The sequence below is a fragment of the Grosmannia clavigera genome (assembly GCF_000143105.1).
Source record: "Grosmannia clavigera kw1407 unplaced genomic scaffold GCSC_113, whole genome shotgun sequence".
Classification (NCBI taxonomy): domain Eukaryota; kingdom Fungi; phylum Ascomycota; class Sordariomycetes; order Ophiostomatales; family Ophiostomataceae; genus Leptographium; species Leptographium clavigerum.
In genome coordinates, this window is record NW_014040831.1 from 183,094 (window position 1) to 196,754 (window position 13,661).

Below are 13,661 nucleotides of genomic sequence, written 5' to 3' on the forward strand. Positions count from 1 at the left end.
TAGAACGGCACTACATATTGAGTCCGCAGAAGAACTTCAGGCCCAATTATCTCCTGTCCAGGTCACTGACGATGGCTCCAACAATAGGCGAGCCAGTGAGGGTGGTCACACTTTGGACAGCGTAGACTGTGCCCGTACGTACGCCTATCCGGCGAATGTCGGGGATCTGAGCGATGAGAGCCGTCAGAGTTGAAGCCGAAGATGACGGCAAAGATGATGATGGCGCCAGTTAAGTTTCCGGGGATCCAAAGCGCCCAAGGTAATGATGGCCGACAGAAGTGTGACGAGGATCATGGTGTTGAAGCGGCCCAATCGGTCGGCGGCGATGCCGGGGATGATGCGTACCACGATGCTGTCAGCGTTGATGATTGGTATGAGGTACGGTAGCAGCTTTGCAGGTTGAAAAACATATATAAATTGTAATAATGACGAAGATGTATTCAGGCTCGGCTAAGCCGCGGAAACAGTCGGCGATGATGAGCGGTTGTGGACGTGGTGGCAGACGGGAGCGAACGGTCAGATAGCAGACGGACAACAATGTGAGGGAAAGGAAGGCAAGGCATCCAATGGTCCAGGGAAAGCCGATATGTGCGGTGATTTTGTGAAGCATTAAGGGCAGTACAAAGCCTCCCAGTGACGAGCGCAAACCCATGATGCCAAAGGCAGCTGCACGGCGACGGAAGAACTACGAGGCGATTAAGGCGATGCAGGCATTCTCCCGTACCAGAGTCAGTCTGCCCCAGCTTGCAACCAGCACTCTCTAGGCAGGTTCCGAGCATTTTTGTGGGCTTTAAGATCATCATAGTCTCTGGTTTGTTGTAACAAATGTGGACTTGTATCCAATGTACGGCTTACGAGAAACAGGCAAAGGGATCCTTACGAAATTATGGAGCAAACAGTGGAAGTGGTAGGTAGACCAATAGAATAAATATAAAATACAGTTTTCTGGTCTGGTTTGGCTTATACAATCGACACAACCTAGAACATATATATACATGGTTGTAGGCATATGCTCCTCGGGGATTGGGCTTCATGTCTTGGGCTCAGGCCTGGGACTAGTCTATAAGCCCGAGCCTATTTGTTATGTATTCGAAGCGGAAACTAACACTGGAGACCGATGTTGTCCGTGAGTTGGCCGTTCTTGTTCACTTCTTTCATCATGCCTATTTGGCTAGCACAACTACGAACATGCCGACTTTGCAGTTCTGGTCTTGGAAACCCTTGCTCAAGAAAAAACCAAAACAGAGAATGTGCGGACAGTTCCGTCCTCAGCCTTTCCATAAGTATCCGTTTACTGTTTCTATTCGCCTGGGATGAGCAAGTATTATACAATATGTTCTCAGACTACCACCCAACCGCAACGGCAATGAGACCGGATGGCCTGTACGGCTGGGTTTGCCTACCTACTGAGGAGGTACGTGCTAAAATTATGGCTGACGTAAATGGGAAAATGTACTGTAGACAAGTGCGGAAGGCCCGGGCTCTCTCTTGTAGTTACCCTGAGAATACGCAGGATGTGCGGAAGCCTGGAAATGAGCTTATGCAGGAGAATAAGCAAAGGGAACGGCGTGCTTGGAGGGAAACAATAGAGGCCGAAACGGAGACGATACAAGAATCGTTGGCGAATATAACAACGCATTTAATTTTACTGGCAAATATGTACAGTTTTTCTTGCCTGTCTCCCTTTACCATACTTCCCCGTAGATCTTCGCTGTAGATGGCAAGCCCTGGCAAGCGATCGCTGTCATCTCCGCTAAACTCTGCCGATCATCGACGTCTGCATGGTCGTGGACAATCAGTTTGATAGTCTTATATAGCTCTTATCTTAGCAATATCAATGTATGTACAGTTAAGGTAACATCTACTATTAGTCTTGTGGCATTAGATAGTGCAAACAAAGTTCTGTTAAATTTCTAGTACGTACATGTATCATACTCAACGTTAGATGCTGCCAGCCCTTCGCTTATACATAACCTAGTCTCTACTGTATCTCCTCACCACCACTGACGGGAAATCCTCCTCCGAATCATTACCCAACGGCTTCTGGTAGCCCACCGGTACCACTGGCGTTCCAAACGATTGGATCCAGCGCACCAGGTTGCCCAACTCGCCGGTCCAGAGCAGGCCAAGCAGCACGACGACCAAGGTCACCGGCAGCGCCGTAGCCCAGTACACCCACTGGTTTACCTCCATGTTGCGCACATCGTTGGTGTTCATGCCGAAGACGCTGGCCACAGCACTCAGCGGCAGGAAGATGACGGTCACAATCGTGAACGCGTACAGGGCATTGTCGTGCCGGTCCTTGGTCGTGTCGACTTTGTTTTGGTTCTGCAAATTAGCGCAATGAACACGGAGGCAGACACCTTTCTACAAAAAGCCGTCACACAACTCCAAAACTCACCGATTTCTCTAGGGACGCCGCCCAGTTGCGCAACATGTCAAAGTCTTCAGAGCGGTCATCCAGAAGTCGCTGGCACTCGTGCAGCAGTAGTCTGCGGTAGCCGTATGGGTCTGTTGCCGCCAGTTTGCCGACGTCAGCCAGGGAATCTGCTTTAGCAGTAGCCACGCCGTTGTATGCGTATGTTTCTCTTATGTGAGAATATTGATTACGTCTACCACCATTAGATGATTTCGCCTCTCTGCTAAACTCGCGAGGCTGGTAGCCCCAAGCATAGATTTCTGAAAGTGTCTCGTGACCATTCGACGTATGATCGGTTGCTGTTCCATATCTAAATAGAATCTGGAAGATGGTGCTTTGAGCCGTGACGACACGTTCCACGGCCATGATCTCCTCGACCAGCAGGCTGATGCGGTAGTCGCGCGAACGATCAGGACGCTGCAAAGCAATCTCAGATTTCTAAGCGGTCAGCTTAGATTCCCGTCTATCACATTGCCTCCTCCTACTTGCTGGCCAAAACTCACCATCGACTCCAGCGCCGCCGAGTAACACTCGCAGATATCAGGCAGGCCTCCGGTCACGTCTTGCATAATGGGCATGCTTAGCAACGCTAACAAGTCCATCGGCTGCACGACGACTCGGGCCAGTAGCGGCTGGTCTGACAGCTTCAGGACGGCCGCCGCCATGCCGCTACTCAGCAGTGTATTGCAGTGTTCCAGCAGCTGACTGCACTTTCCCGTATACGCAGGCAGGAGAACAAGAAACATCAGTAGGTCAATCCATGCATCGACAAGTTCGTTGGGCACCGTGGCCAGCTGGACCGGCTCACGCAGGCCAGTCCCGCCAAACAACTCCTGGAACATTTGCACTCTCCTGCTCAACCTGCGCAGGACTATACGCAGAGTTCGTCCGAAAACTTTGAAATTTTCCGATCCGCCCTACAGTTCAAACACAATGTCAGCGTGTTTGGATAGAAATTGGTTCAAAAAAGAAACAATACAAATCCTACCTGGATCATTTGTTCTAGCGCCCCCCAATACTTACGCACCGTTGGCACGTCGACATTTAGAGGAAAGAAGAATTGGAAAACCACGTCGGCAGCGTTGAAAATGTCGAGTCGCATCTCATACTCTGAGATGCCCGTCCGCTGTAGACCCTCTGGGGCTGCTTGTGCGCCCTCGGCCGCAAGCTTCGCGCGCACAGTCTCACGCGTCATAACCGGACATGCCGTGTAAATACGCCGGTCGCTGAAGCATATTTTTGTCTGCAGGTAATTTTCGACCTCACGCAGCCTGTCGTCTAGCACATCTTGGTTGACTGTGCCGCTCTCGAGGTACAGCACGCCAGCCAGACAAGTAAAGACGGCTAACTTTGCCTGGCTCGTAGCTGTAAGTCTGTCCTCAGTTGTAGATGTGGACGGCCTCGCTGGAGCCTCGTGGGTATCTCCCAGTGGCAACAGAACGCCAACCGGAGGCGGTGCGGGTTTAGGCCTAGACGTCAGTGCTGTCGATTGACTCGGGCAAAATAGACTCACCCAATTCGCATCTCTAATGTGATCTTATCGTCAATGTGCCGGGCCTTGTTCCATATTCGCGACCAGTCGTCGGCATTGATGGCCCGGCCGTGACGGAAGAACTGTACACGGCTCGGCCAGAACTCGCGAAAGTGGCCGACAAAGTCCTGAAAGTCAGTCATTGGTAAGCGGGCATCATGAGGAACGGATTTTAGAAAATTGAAACGCCCTGACGCACCAGCCATGAAATGCACTCTTCGAGGGGAATCGACCACAGCACCTTTTCAAAGGTTACTGCAATCACCTTCAAAGGCTGTGTGTGTGTGGTGTCCGAAATCGGCTGCAGCACTAGACTGATGCCATCGCCTCGGAGCTCCTTATCCGTCATGCGGCCATAGGTGAAGAGAAAGGCTGCCCAGGTCAGCGTCTGGATAAGTAAGAGCATACTTCACACCAGCACCTACTATTGTCCACCATCACAATCCACAGCTGTGGCACATGGAAACACATCCCGGATGGTGTTACTGGGCTCTGGCACACGGCTTGTCGCATGTCACGGTCCTGACCGGTCCGTGTGTTCTTATTCTGCAGCAGTGTCGCGACCGGAAAACTCGGTGGGATGACTCCACTGCGAAGACTGCCATCACCGCCGCTCTGCAGCCCTGAGTACTTCTCTAGGGAAAGATATGGCAGACAGACCCACGTCAGAGTACGCCTCTTTTGAGTGCTGGCCTTCTTACCCGGGGCCTCGTGTGACAGTGGATGATAGATTATGCTCGGTGTCATGTATTGAACCCGCATACCGCTGGCTGTCTGCACTGTCTTTACGTATCTACGCTGAACCCGTGGAAGAAGCTCGCGAATACCGGTTTTCTCGGCCGTCGTCAGGCCACTCGCCTGCAGCAATTTTCGCTGTCTTGTCAGAAGGGCCTCTGCCATGCTTTTGGCAATTCGAGAATAAGATCGGCAGAAAAGCCTACCGAAAAATCTTCAAAGTCCATCGGATTCCGCGTACAGTGCCTGAAAAGTTAGTTTTAGCCACAACGGTATTGATATTGGTTTCTGTTGTGGACAGGGATCTCACAGCCATCGGAACAGAGGCTGGTGCTTCGGCCGCCTACTGAGGACCGCCGAGAGCTTGGCCTTGTGCGTCCCTCCCAGGATATAATCGCCCCTGTACTGCGATTCAAATACATTCAGCAACTTCTGATTTTCGCGCAAATTGGCGCCTCCGCTTGCGTCGTTTTTGTTCTCAGATCCGTTTACTGCACCACCGCTGACGTTCTCTTCTTTGTCACCACCGCCACCGTCGTCGCCTTCGTCAAGGTCCAATAGGCTCAGCTGCGACGACGACGTTGTGTTCCACAACTGCGACGGCTTGAACGAGTATACGGCCGCAGGCTCATTGGTATTCGTGTAAAATTCTCGTCCGCCCCGATCACGGTAATGTAGTTCATCGTCATCGTCATCGTCATCGTCATCGTTGGCATCGTCAATGTCTTCATGATTGTCACCGTCCTCATTATACGCTCTCCTAGGCTGGCGTTCTTCATCTGAAGACGTTGGGGACATTACGCGCACGCGTCTGCGCCTGTCAGGCCGGTTGGTTGCATCCATCCATGGCGTAGTCACCGAAATGTCGTCTCGGGACCGGGTCCTTCTGATACGTTCCGGTGACCGTGACCGTGACCGTGACTGTGACCGTGATCGTGATCGTGATCGTGATGGAAAGATAATTTTTACCCGTAAGCCTCGTCTGCTGCTGCTGTCACTTGAGGTAAGCTTCTGCTTGTGGAGGTTGCCCGGCTGCCGCTGTGAAGGCGAGCGAGGACCGGGCCTAAACAACGGGGACGGAGGCCGCTGTTCAGACGCATTTGCACGTGGCTGGGTGGTGCTTTCTGGTGACCACGTGCTGCTCCGCAACGGCCGGGCTATAACATCCTCATCGGCTGAGAACACGGACATCTTTGCGAATGAACAAATGGATGTCGGATAAAGAGTAGAGTGAAGAACAGCCAGAGCTATCCGAAGACAGTGTTCTTATACCCCGCAACACCACGGGTTCGTCTGCTCCCATCCTTCTTACCCCTCTCCCTCTCATTCGCTCTGATATGCAAACACACGATGTGGCCAATCACACGGACATAACCTCCAGACGTTTGCCTGAAACTGTACCAGGAAAGTGTATATTATCTCAAGGTCTTGAACGCTCCACCAAATAGAGGATGGCGATAGGATAAAGGCGATCTTTGTTATCAAAGTATTGGACTAAAGGGAATATATTCCCATTCGTGCCATGAGTTTTGCCTATTTACCTGTTTTTAATTGAAAGATACGTTGCTTTTTCACCATCTTAACTAAAAGTTCGGCCAATAACAATTTAATCACACTTGTTAATAGAAAGTTATCATAGCTTTTAGCCTAAAGTAATTCACTTCTGCCACCTTATCAGCAATGCCTATTTCTTTTAGCTTTTCCCCCTCCTTTATATATCGCTGTTATGTTATTTGTTATACCAGTGTGACTTATAATTACAAGTACACCGTTTTATTAGAGATGTTCACGAACCGTTCTTATGTAACGGTCAAAGCTCATGTCCGAGAAGTAGGTCTGGCCTTGGACAAGGTAAAAGCAAGATTGGAGGAGCTACGGAGTATGATCCCACTTCTGCTGCTAAACTGTTCGGAATCTACGCCGTGTCAAGTACAGTCACTTGCCGCCACTTGCTCTCCTGTGTGCATACTCATAAGCTGTTCACTGCCATTTACGCCTAGACTATGGACGCCCACGTCGACAGACAAAGGAAAGCATTGTAAACAGGCCGCAGCCCTGTCCAAGTCGTCATGTGAGTATCGTACATACAGGTCGCGTAGTGGCGACTGCAGAGATCAGTGCTTTGTATATGTGCAGTTTCTCTCTCTCCTCACCTCACAAACTCCTTGAGGTCCTTGGCGTCGGAGAACTCGACCTTGCCGTCCTGGCGCACGGTAGCCACATGGAGAGCCACGGCCTCGGACGAGGCGGACGGTGCAGCCTTCTCGCTGTCCGTTCCTGTCTTGTCCGCCAGATGCGTCACCCTCTCAATGGCAGCGGGCACGACACCGGCCTCGGTGTCAGCAATTTCGTTGACATCGTTGCGTGTCAGCACATCGGATATGCGCACGCCGCGGCTCGACAGCAGCAGCGTTGTGGGGCCCCGAACATGCACGAACAGACGATCGCCCCAGATGGTCTGCCGCAGAAGAGTGCGGGCAGTGAAGAGGGCGCGTGCGGCCAGCTTGTACGTGGCCGTCTCCCGCGCTGCCTTCCAGAAGCCGGACACAGACTGGGGTACGGCCGGGATGGCCGGTGTCTGCAGGTGGAGCCGGCCGGCCAGGCGAGCAGTAGCTGCGCCCACACCAGCAGCAGTGGTGCTAGCTGCATTCGCAACAGCCGCGGTGGCCGACTTGGTGGCGGCAGCAGCGCCGCCCTCACGCAGCCGGAAGGGCCGAGGGGCGTTCCGGTTGACGGCGTAGGCCACGACGTGGCTGGGGTGTACAGCCAGCTCCTCACCGGCGGCCAGCGTGACGGGGTAGATGTATCCGGGTGCCGACAGGGCGACGAGACCGCGACCGGTCAGGAAAGAGCTGCCCCAGTTGGCCAGGCCGAGGCCGAGGCCGGTGCCACCGTAGGTCTGGCGCTGAGGCGTGACGGTCAGTGTGTGGCCGGTCCAGGCGAGCAGGGCGTCGCGTTGCGCAACGACCCAGTCGGTGGTGCCGTCGAGGTGCAGGGTGAAGAGCGTGGTGGAGGCAGCCTTGGTGCCGATCAGCAGGGTCAAGGGAGTCGGCGATGTGATGCGCTGGTACAGAAAGGGGACACCAAGGAGACCCCGGCGGACGGGAGCCAAGATCGAGAGTGTGGATTGGGCCTGCAGAAGGAGAGGAGAAGGTGGGGTGGGTTAGAAGAGGTGGAGGAGACTTTCGCAAACGTCAAGACTGTCATGGCTGTCTGCCTACATTCTCCAGCTTGCCGGCGACGGAAACAAGCGTGCCCCTCCGCGTGTAGAGCTTCTGTGAGGCTGAGAGGGTGACGGAGAGGAGCGAATAGGGCGAGCCGAGGACCTCGAAGCGGGCGTCTGGTTTCTGTCAGCGATTCGGAACCGTATCGACCCGTATGCCAACTACCGTCTCCACCTCAGCCTGGCCGGTTCCTCACACACCTGATTCATCCCGCACGCTGCCCGCAGCTGTCGATCCGAATGCGTCGCCGCCTGTTTGGCGCGGAAACTCCGTGGCCGGCGCAGAGCTGATCTTGATGCCCCGGGTGCCGATAACGGGTGATGTCGTCGTCGTGATGATGCATTGCCGGCAGACATATCGTGGCGTCGACTGCACCCGCAGACAGCCCGGCAGTGCCGGCGGCGTCCGTACGGAGGATGCACGCATGCTGGGAGATGGGAGGCGGGGAGAGGGGGCAGCGAAGACGAGCTGCGCAATGCTTTCGTTGCGACAGCCAGGATGACGAAAAAAAACCAATTCGGAAACTTTCGAATTACGGGACGGCTGTACGGGGCGCTAAACCAGAACGGGACGATGCACCACCGCCTGCTTCTGGTTGCCGCTGGCAACGAAGACCCGCTTAAATGACACGCTAACAAGCGCTGGCAGCGTGTCGGCCTGACATGGGTGGAGGCGGCCCAATTCTTAGAGCACTCCTGGCGCTACTCCGTATTCTAGCAGAACCCGGCACACCATAAAATCTACCACACCGCTCAAGCTCAAACGCTCAGAGGCTCAAAAGCTCACCAAGCTCACCAAGCGGCCAATCGGTGTTATATGCGTGTCTCCCTTTGTTCCGTTTTTTAATGTCGGGTTGCTCCTTCTGCCGTTTGTCCCTCTCGCCTACCGTCTCTAGCTTCTCCTTGTCGCGCCTTCCCGGTGAAGAACAGGAGCAGCCCCTCTCCTCCAAGACGCGATGTCGGTGCGCGTCGTTGCCCGAATTCGGCCGTTGCTGCCTCGGGAACTTGAGAAAGACATTATTGTGAGGGCGGAGAGTAGCGAGGAAGGCGGCCCAGTGAATGTGGTCAAGATCCCGAGTCCGAAGAACGATTCGGAGTTCTCGTTTGCGTTCAATGGCGTCTATGACCAGTCAACGTCGCAGGAGGCGTTGTTCAACGCCGAAGGTCAGCTTGCCTGCTTCTTCTCTCTCTTGCTCTCACCGTCTGCTGACAAGTTCAGTCGCACCACATGTCAAGGCCCTCTTTCAGGGGCTCGACCTGACCCTGTTCGCGTACGGCGTCACGGGCACCGGCAAGACGCATACGATGCGTGGCGGACTGAAGCTGGCCGATCGCGGTGTGATCCCGCGGCTGCTGAGTCATGTCTTCCGACGCGCCAAGAAGATGAACAAGGATGCCGACGGATCGGCGATCGTCACGGTAGCACTATCTTACTACGAGATCTATAACGACAAGGTGTACGACCTACTGGAGCCACCGGAGAAGCGCACGCCGTCGGGACTGCCGCTGCGCGAAAAGGATAACCGGACATTTGTGATTGGCCTGTCGGAACAGCCGTGTGTCGACCTGCACGACTTTGAGCGCCTGTACATTGCAGCCAACCAGAACCGCGTGACGGCGGCGACGAAGCTGAATGCCCACAGCAGCCGCAGTCACGCGATCCTGCGGGTCAAGGTGACCCAGACGACTCTGGACGATGACGGCGTGACGGTGTTGATGATGCGCGAGAGCACTGCCTCAGCCATCGATCTGGCCGGCTCTGAGGACAACCGACGCACCGAGAATGACCGACAGCGACTGGTCGAGTCTGCAGCCATCAACAAGAGCCTATTTGTGCTGAGCCAGTGCGTTGACGCCATCAGTCGCGGCGAGAAACGCATCCCCTTCCGCGAATCCAAAATGACCCGCATTTTGTCGCTCGGCCAGAATAACGGCATCACGGTCATGATCCTCAACCTAGCCCCCATCCGCAGCTACCACCTCGATACCCTGAGCAGCCTCAACGTCAGCTCGCGTGCCAAGCGCATCGAGGTACGCGAGATTGAGAACGAAGTCGTCTTCAAGCAGCCGCCCCGATCCATGTCCAACCTGACCTCGTCCTCAACTTCCAACGCATCCGCTTCGTCTGCGGCAGGGCTCGCGAGACAGCCGCTTCGCGCCCTCACCAGCAACACCCACAACATCCAGACTGGCGTCGCCGCCGCAGCAAAGGCAACGGCTGAGAAGCCCGACAAGCCCATCAAGGCATTTTCTGTCTACACCGACCGCATCGTGGCAAAGCCCCCTGCTGCTCCAGCCGTGGCCTCTATCCCACCGCCTTCGCATGCAGCCACGGCCCCACGCATGGGGGCGCTGCAGTCCCGACAGCCCAAGTCAAACGACAGCAACGCCAGCAACAAGCGAACAGCCGATGCAGCGGAACACCGGCCATCCAAACTAGCTCGGCCTACCGTCCACGCCTATTCGGCCGCAAGTCTTGCTCGAACAACAGTACAGCAGCCTGCAGCAACACCGGCAGCTCCAGTCATTTCAGCCGCGGACATTGAAAAGATCGTGGAGCGTAAGGTGGCAGAGGCGCTGGCCGCGCGGGCACAAGAAGAAGCGCAGGCTCTCGCACAGAAGCAGCCGGCCGTCGAACAGAGGAAGGCGGAAGAAGCACTGGAGACGCAGCAGCATGCGGATGCCAGTGAATCGATGCAGAAACGACTCGACGCGCTGGAGCGGCGCATTGACAGCACTCACGATGGAGACGAGCGGACTGAGGGTCTGCGGTATTTGCTGCTAGCACGACAGCATAGGGAGGCAGGCGACGACGCAGCGACGTTGCGGTGCTATGAACAGGCGTTGCCGTTCTTCCCGGGACAGGCAAAACTGCTGGGCAAGATTGAGAAGCTGCGCGTGAAGATGGCCATTATCTCTGGCGCGAGCGATGGTTCGTCCGCCTTGTCGCCTCGGAAAACACGTGCTGGTGTTGCTCGTGAGAGCTTACGGAAGCGTGCATCGCACTGTGGCGATAGCACGGGAGTGAGTGACCACAGCGAATACTACCACGAAGCGGAATCTGACGCAGACGCGGAAGATGACGATGCGAAGCGTCTGGGACGAACAGCGCACCGGCGGAGCGGAAACGCTCGATCAAGGGGTGCCACAAGCAGTTGTGGTGGTGCTGGTCGGCGCAAGGCGAAGGATGCCTTGAAGGAGTCGAAGACCGGATCAGCGGTTGCGGGACTCGCCGGGGACGACGCAGACGACGAGGCACCGCTGACGCCGCGCAAAAAGCATCTGCTGGACATTGTCAACTCGCGTGACGTGGCACGGATTCGCAGTCTTGCCGGCGTGGGGGCGAAGAAGGCGCGCGACCTGGTCGCCTACCTGGATGGCCACGAGGACAGAGAGGACGCATCACACGATGTGTTTGAGTGCATAAGCCCTGTAAGCACGCGGCGCATTGGCTCCCTGGCAGAATTGCGGAACGTCCCCGGTATGGGCGGACGGACAGTGGAGCGGGCGTGCGCAGGATTGGTTGTGTAAGAGAGAGAAGCAGAGCATTAGAGGAGAGTGTTGCACAGGCGAGGCGTCTGAGGACAGCTGCTTTTGCGAGGTTTGTGCATCATGTGTCCTGCATGGGTGGGTGTCATGGCGTTTTTCTTGACTTGCACTTATTCTCTTTGAAATTGAATTTTACATAGCAAATCAGCCATCATGCGTGCCACGTGATCAGTACAGAGGCAGTGGGATGGGTGAATTTTGGTTATATTACTAAAGTGAAAGCCTGGGCTGGAAAGTCTGCCTAGAGGTCCGTGTTCTCTGTAAAATACCACCGCGCATCACGAATTCGATATATGTTTCTACAGCCCATCGCCCATCATCAAAAGGGCATGCCAAGACAACATTCTAACACCACTGGTATGGTGACCCAAGGTATAACAATGAGCCACCTCATCAACATCCAGACGGAAAAAGCAGAAGCTTCTCGCTGCTTCAAACGTCTTTGGCCGGTGTCTTTAGCGAGTGATTGTCTTTATCAACGGTGGGACCAGACTCTTATGAGAACGAAGCTCGCTCTTGCCGTTCAATCGGATGAAATGGGAATGCTTGATTGATGTTTCCTGTGCCTGTAACTTCGATCTTTCCGAATTTTGCAAACTTTTGTCCGATTTTTTCATCGATCGGCATTATTCCTGGTTGTTCCTTGTTTTAACCACGTCTAACAATGTAGAACTCGTCTCGTTCCTTCTCTTGATGAAGCCTTTACAACTCTGAAGAGCAGCAACAACGCAATGTCTATGAAGGTCATTGGAATTGCTTTGCCCCTTCCAACTTGGGTTTCCACAATTTTGGTCACTACATCTTCCAGCTCAAGTCATTAATGTGATTTGCATCTAGACACATCAGGAAAAGCAATGCAGCACATCCAGTCTTTCATATCACGTCTTACCAGCCACTTCCTCCCATCCCTGTTTACATTGCCAATCTTTATTACGGCGATACAACGATGAATCGTAGATCTAAGTAATAATAGAACGAAGCTCTACACATTTTCTTCGCTCCGGCGTTGAGCTCGAAGTATATTTGCTTGAACTTGGAGAGAATAATGCAGGATTTCGTGATATTTTTGATCCGTTCTACATCTCAAAATTCAATACCAATCATATATCTTTGTTTTACACTTTTGACGCTTTTCTTTTCCACACTTTGAACGGCAAAGTGAAGACAATGTGTATTTCGAAAGTTTCGAGATTCGCGGTAGATTTTTACTCGCCATGAGACCCTTCTATCCCTTACTTATTACGAGCGGCACATTCAAAAGTTATCCCAAGGCCAATGTGGATGGGTTCACTCCGGATAACTGCCGTCTGTAGCTCGTACAGCCGGGGGACCACGAGGTTAAGATGTACGAGGCCATGATCCATGCCAAACTCAGCTACTCGAAGAAGCTGCAGGTGTGGATCAGCCAGGCAGGTTTACAGCTCCACATTTCACTTAGGAGCCGTCCCGTGTTTTCGGCAGGGTGTCGAACTACGTCATGGCTATAGAGGTTACGAAGACCTGGGGTTTGCTTTGTCATCTTGCTGTGAAAGGAGCACTAAGTGGTATGGGATTGGCTTACTCCGTATAGCACGAGGTATTTTTCCTTTCCCGAGTAGTATCGCCGCACCCTGAGGTCGTGTGATGGATATTTATTTGGAGCTTAAGGACGAGGAAGCCTCAGAAGGGGTAAAGTAGAAATAGTACGAAGAGCTAGGATTAGAGGGCCATAACAAAACGCGGACAGTCTTTTCGCGGTATCATCGCCAAAGTCCATACCAATTGACAAGCCTCTGGAAGCTACCCAGCAGCGGCGGATCCAGAAGGATCTGGCCGCCACCAAACAAACGCTTGGCAGAGACGATAGGCTCCGCAGCTGGTTTGCAAGAGCCAGCGCAAGCGTTCGGCCTAGATACGCTATTGATTGGCTAATCAGCGGACGGCTTTTGGCCTGGGTCTAGCTTATCGTGGCGGAAGGTTTTGGATGCAGCCAGCCTATCTCATATGGACGAGGCCGGACCGGTGCTCACGGGCCGGGTGTCCTTGGCCGGGTATTGTGCCGATGCGTGTACCTAACATGGGGTTGTGTCCTTAGTGACAGATTTGTGTAAGATAGCCGTGGCGGGAACGAGACAACACATAGAGTGTCATCGTGCAGCCTTCTTATCTGTTGTGTGTATTTTTTCCAGTGGAGCAAAGTCCCCAGATTGTCCAAAGGCCAGAAA

General features: G+C 53.9%; 3 protein-coding genes across 3 annotated transcripts; 1 reads left to right on the forward strand and 2 right to left on the reverse strand.

Annotated features, from left to right (window-relative positions):
• Positions 1-1,974: 1,974 nt before the first annotated feature.
• On the reverse strand, positions 1,975-5,876 carry CMQ_3467 (Mg2+ transporter; the record flags this gene model as incomplete). The annotated part of the gene is made up of 10 exons (XM_014319405.1): positions 1,975-2,328; positions 2,402-2,857; positions 2,923-3,336; positions 3,447-3,888; positions 3,933-4,078; positions 4,150-4,322; positions 4,376-4,808; positions 4,892-4,931; positions 4,996-5,312; positions 5,655-5,876. The coding sequence occupies 10 exons, from the start codon at positions 5,874-5,876 to the stop codon at positions 1,975-1,977; spliced, it is 2,997 nt and encodes a 998-aa protein (XP_014174880.1).
• A 958-nt stretch (positions 5,877-6,834) lies between these two features.
• Positions 6,835-8,335, reverse strand: CMQ_3853 (mitochondrial protein; the record flags this gene model as incomplete). Its single annotated transcript, XM_014319791.1, has 3 exons — positions 6,835-7,818; positions 7,907-8,025; positions 8,110-8,335. The coding sequence occupies 3 exons, from the start codon at positions 8,333-8,335 to the stop codon at positions 6,835-6,837; spliced, it is 1,329 nt and encodes a 442-aa protein (XP_014175266.1).
• A 529-nt stretch (positions 8,336-8,864) lies between these two features.
• CMQ_3274 (kinesin family protein) lies at positions 8,865-11,439 on the forward strand (the record flags this gene model as incomplete). The annotated part of the gene is made up of 2 exons (XM_014319212.1): positions 8,865-9,072; positions 9,128-11,439. 2 exons carry the CDS (start codon positions 8,865-8,867, stop codon positions 11,437-11,439), a joined length of 2,520 nt encoding a protein of 839 aa, XP_014174687.1.
• Between the last annotated feature and the right edge of the window lie 2,222 nt (positions 11,440-13,661).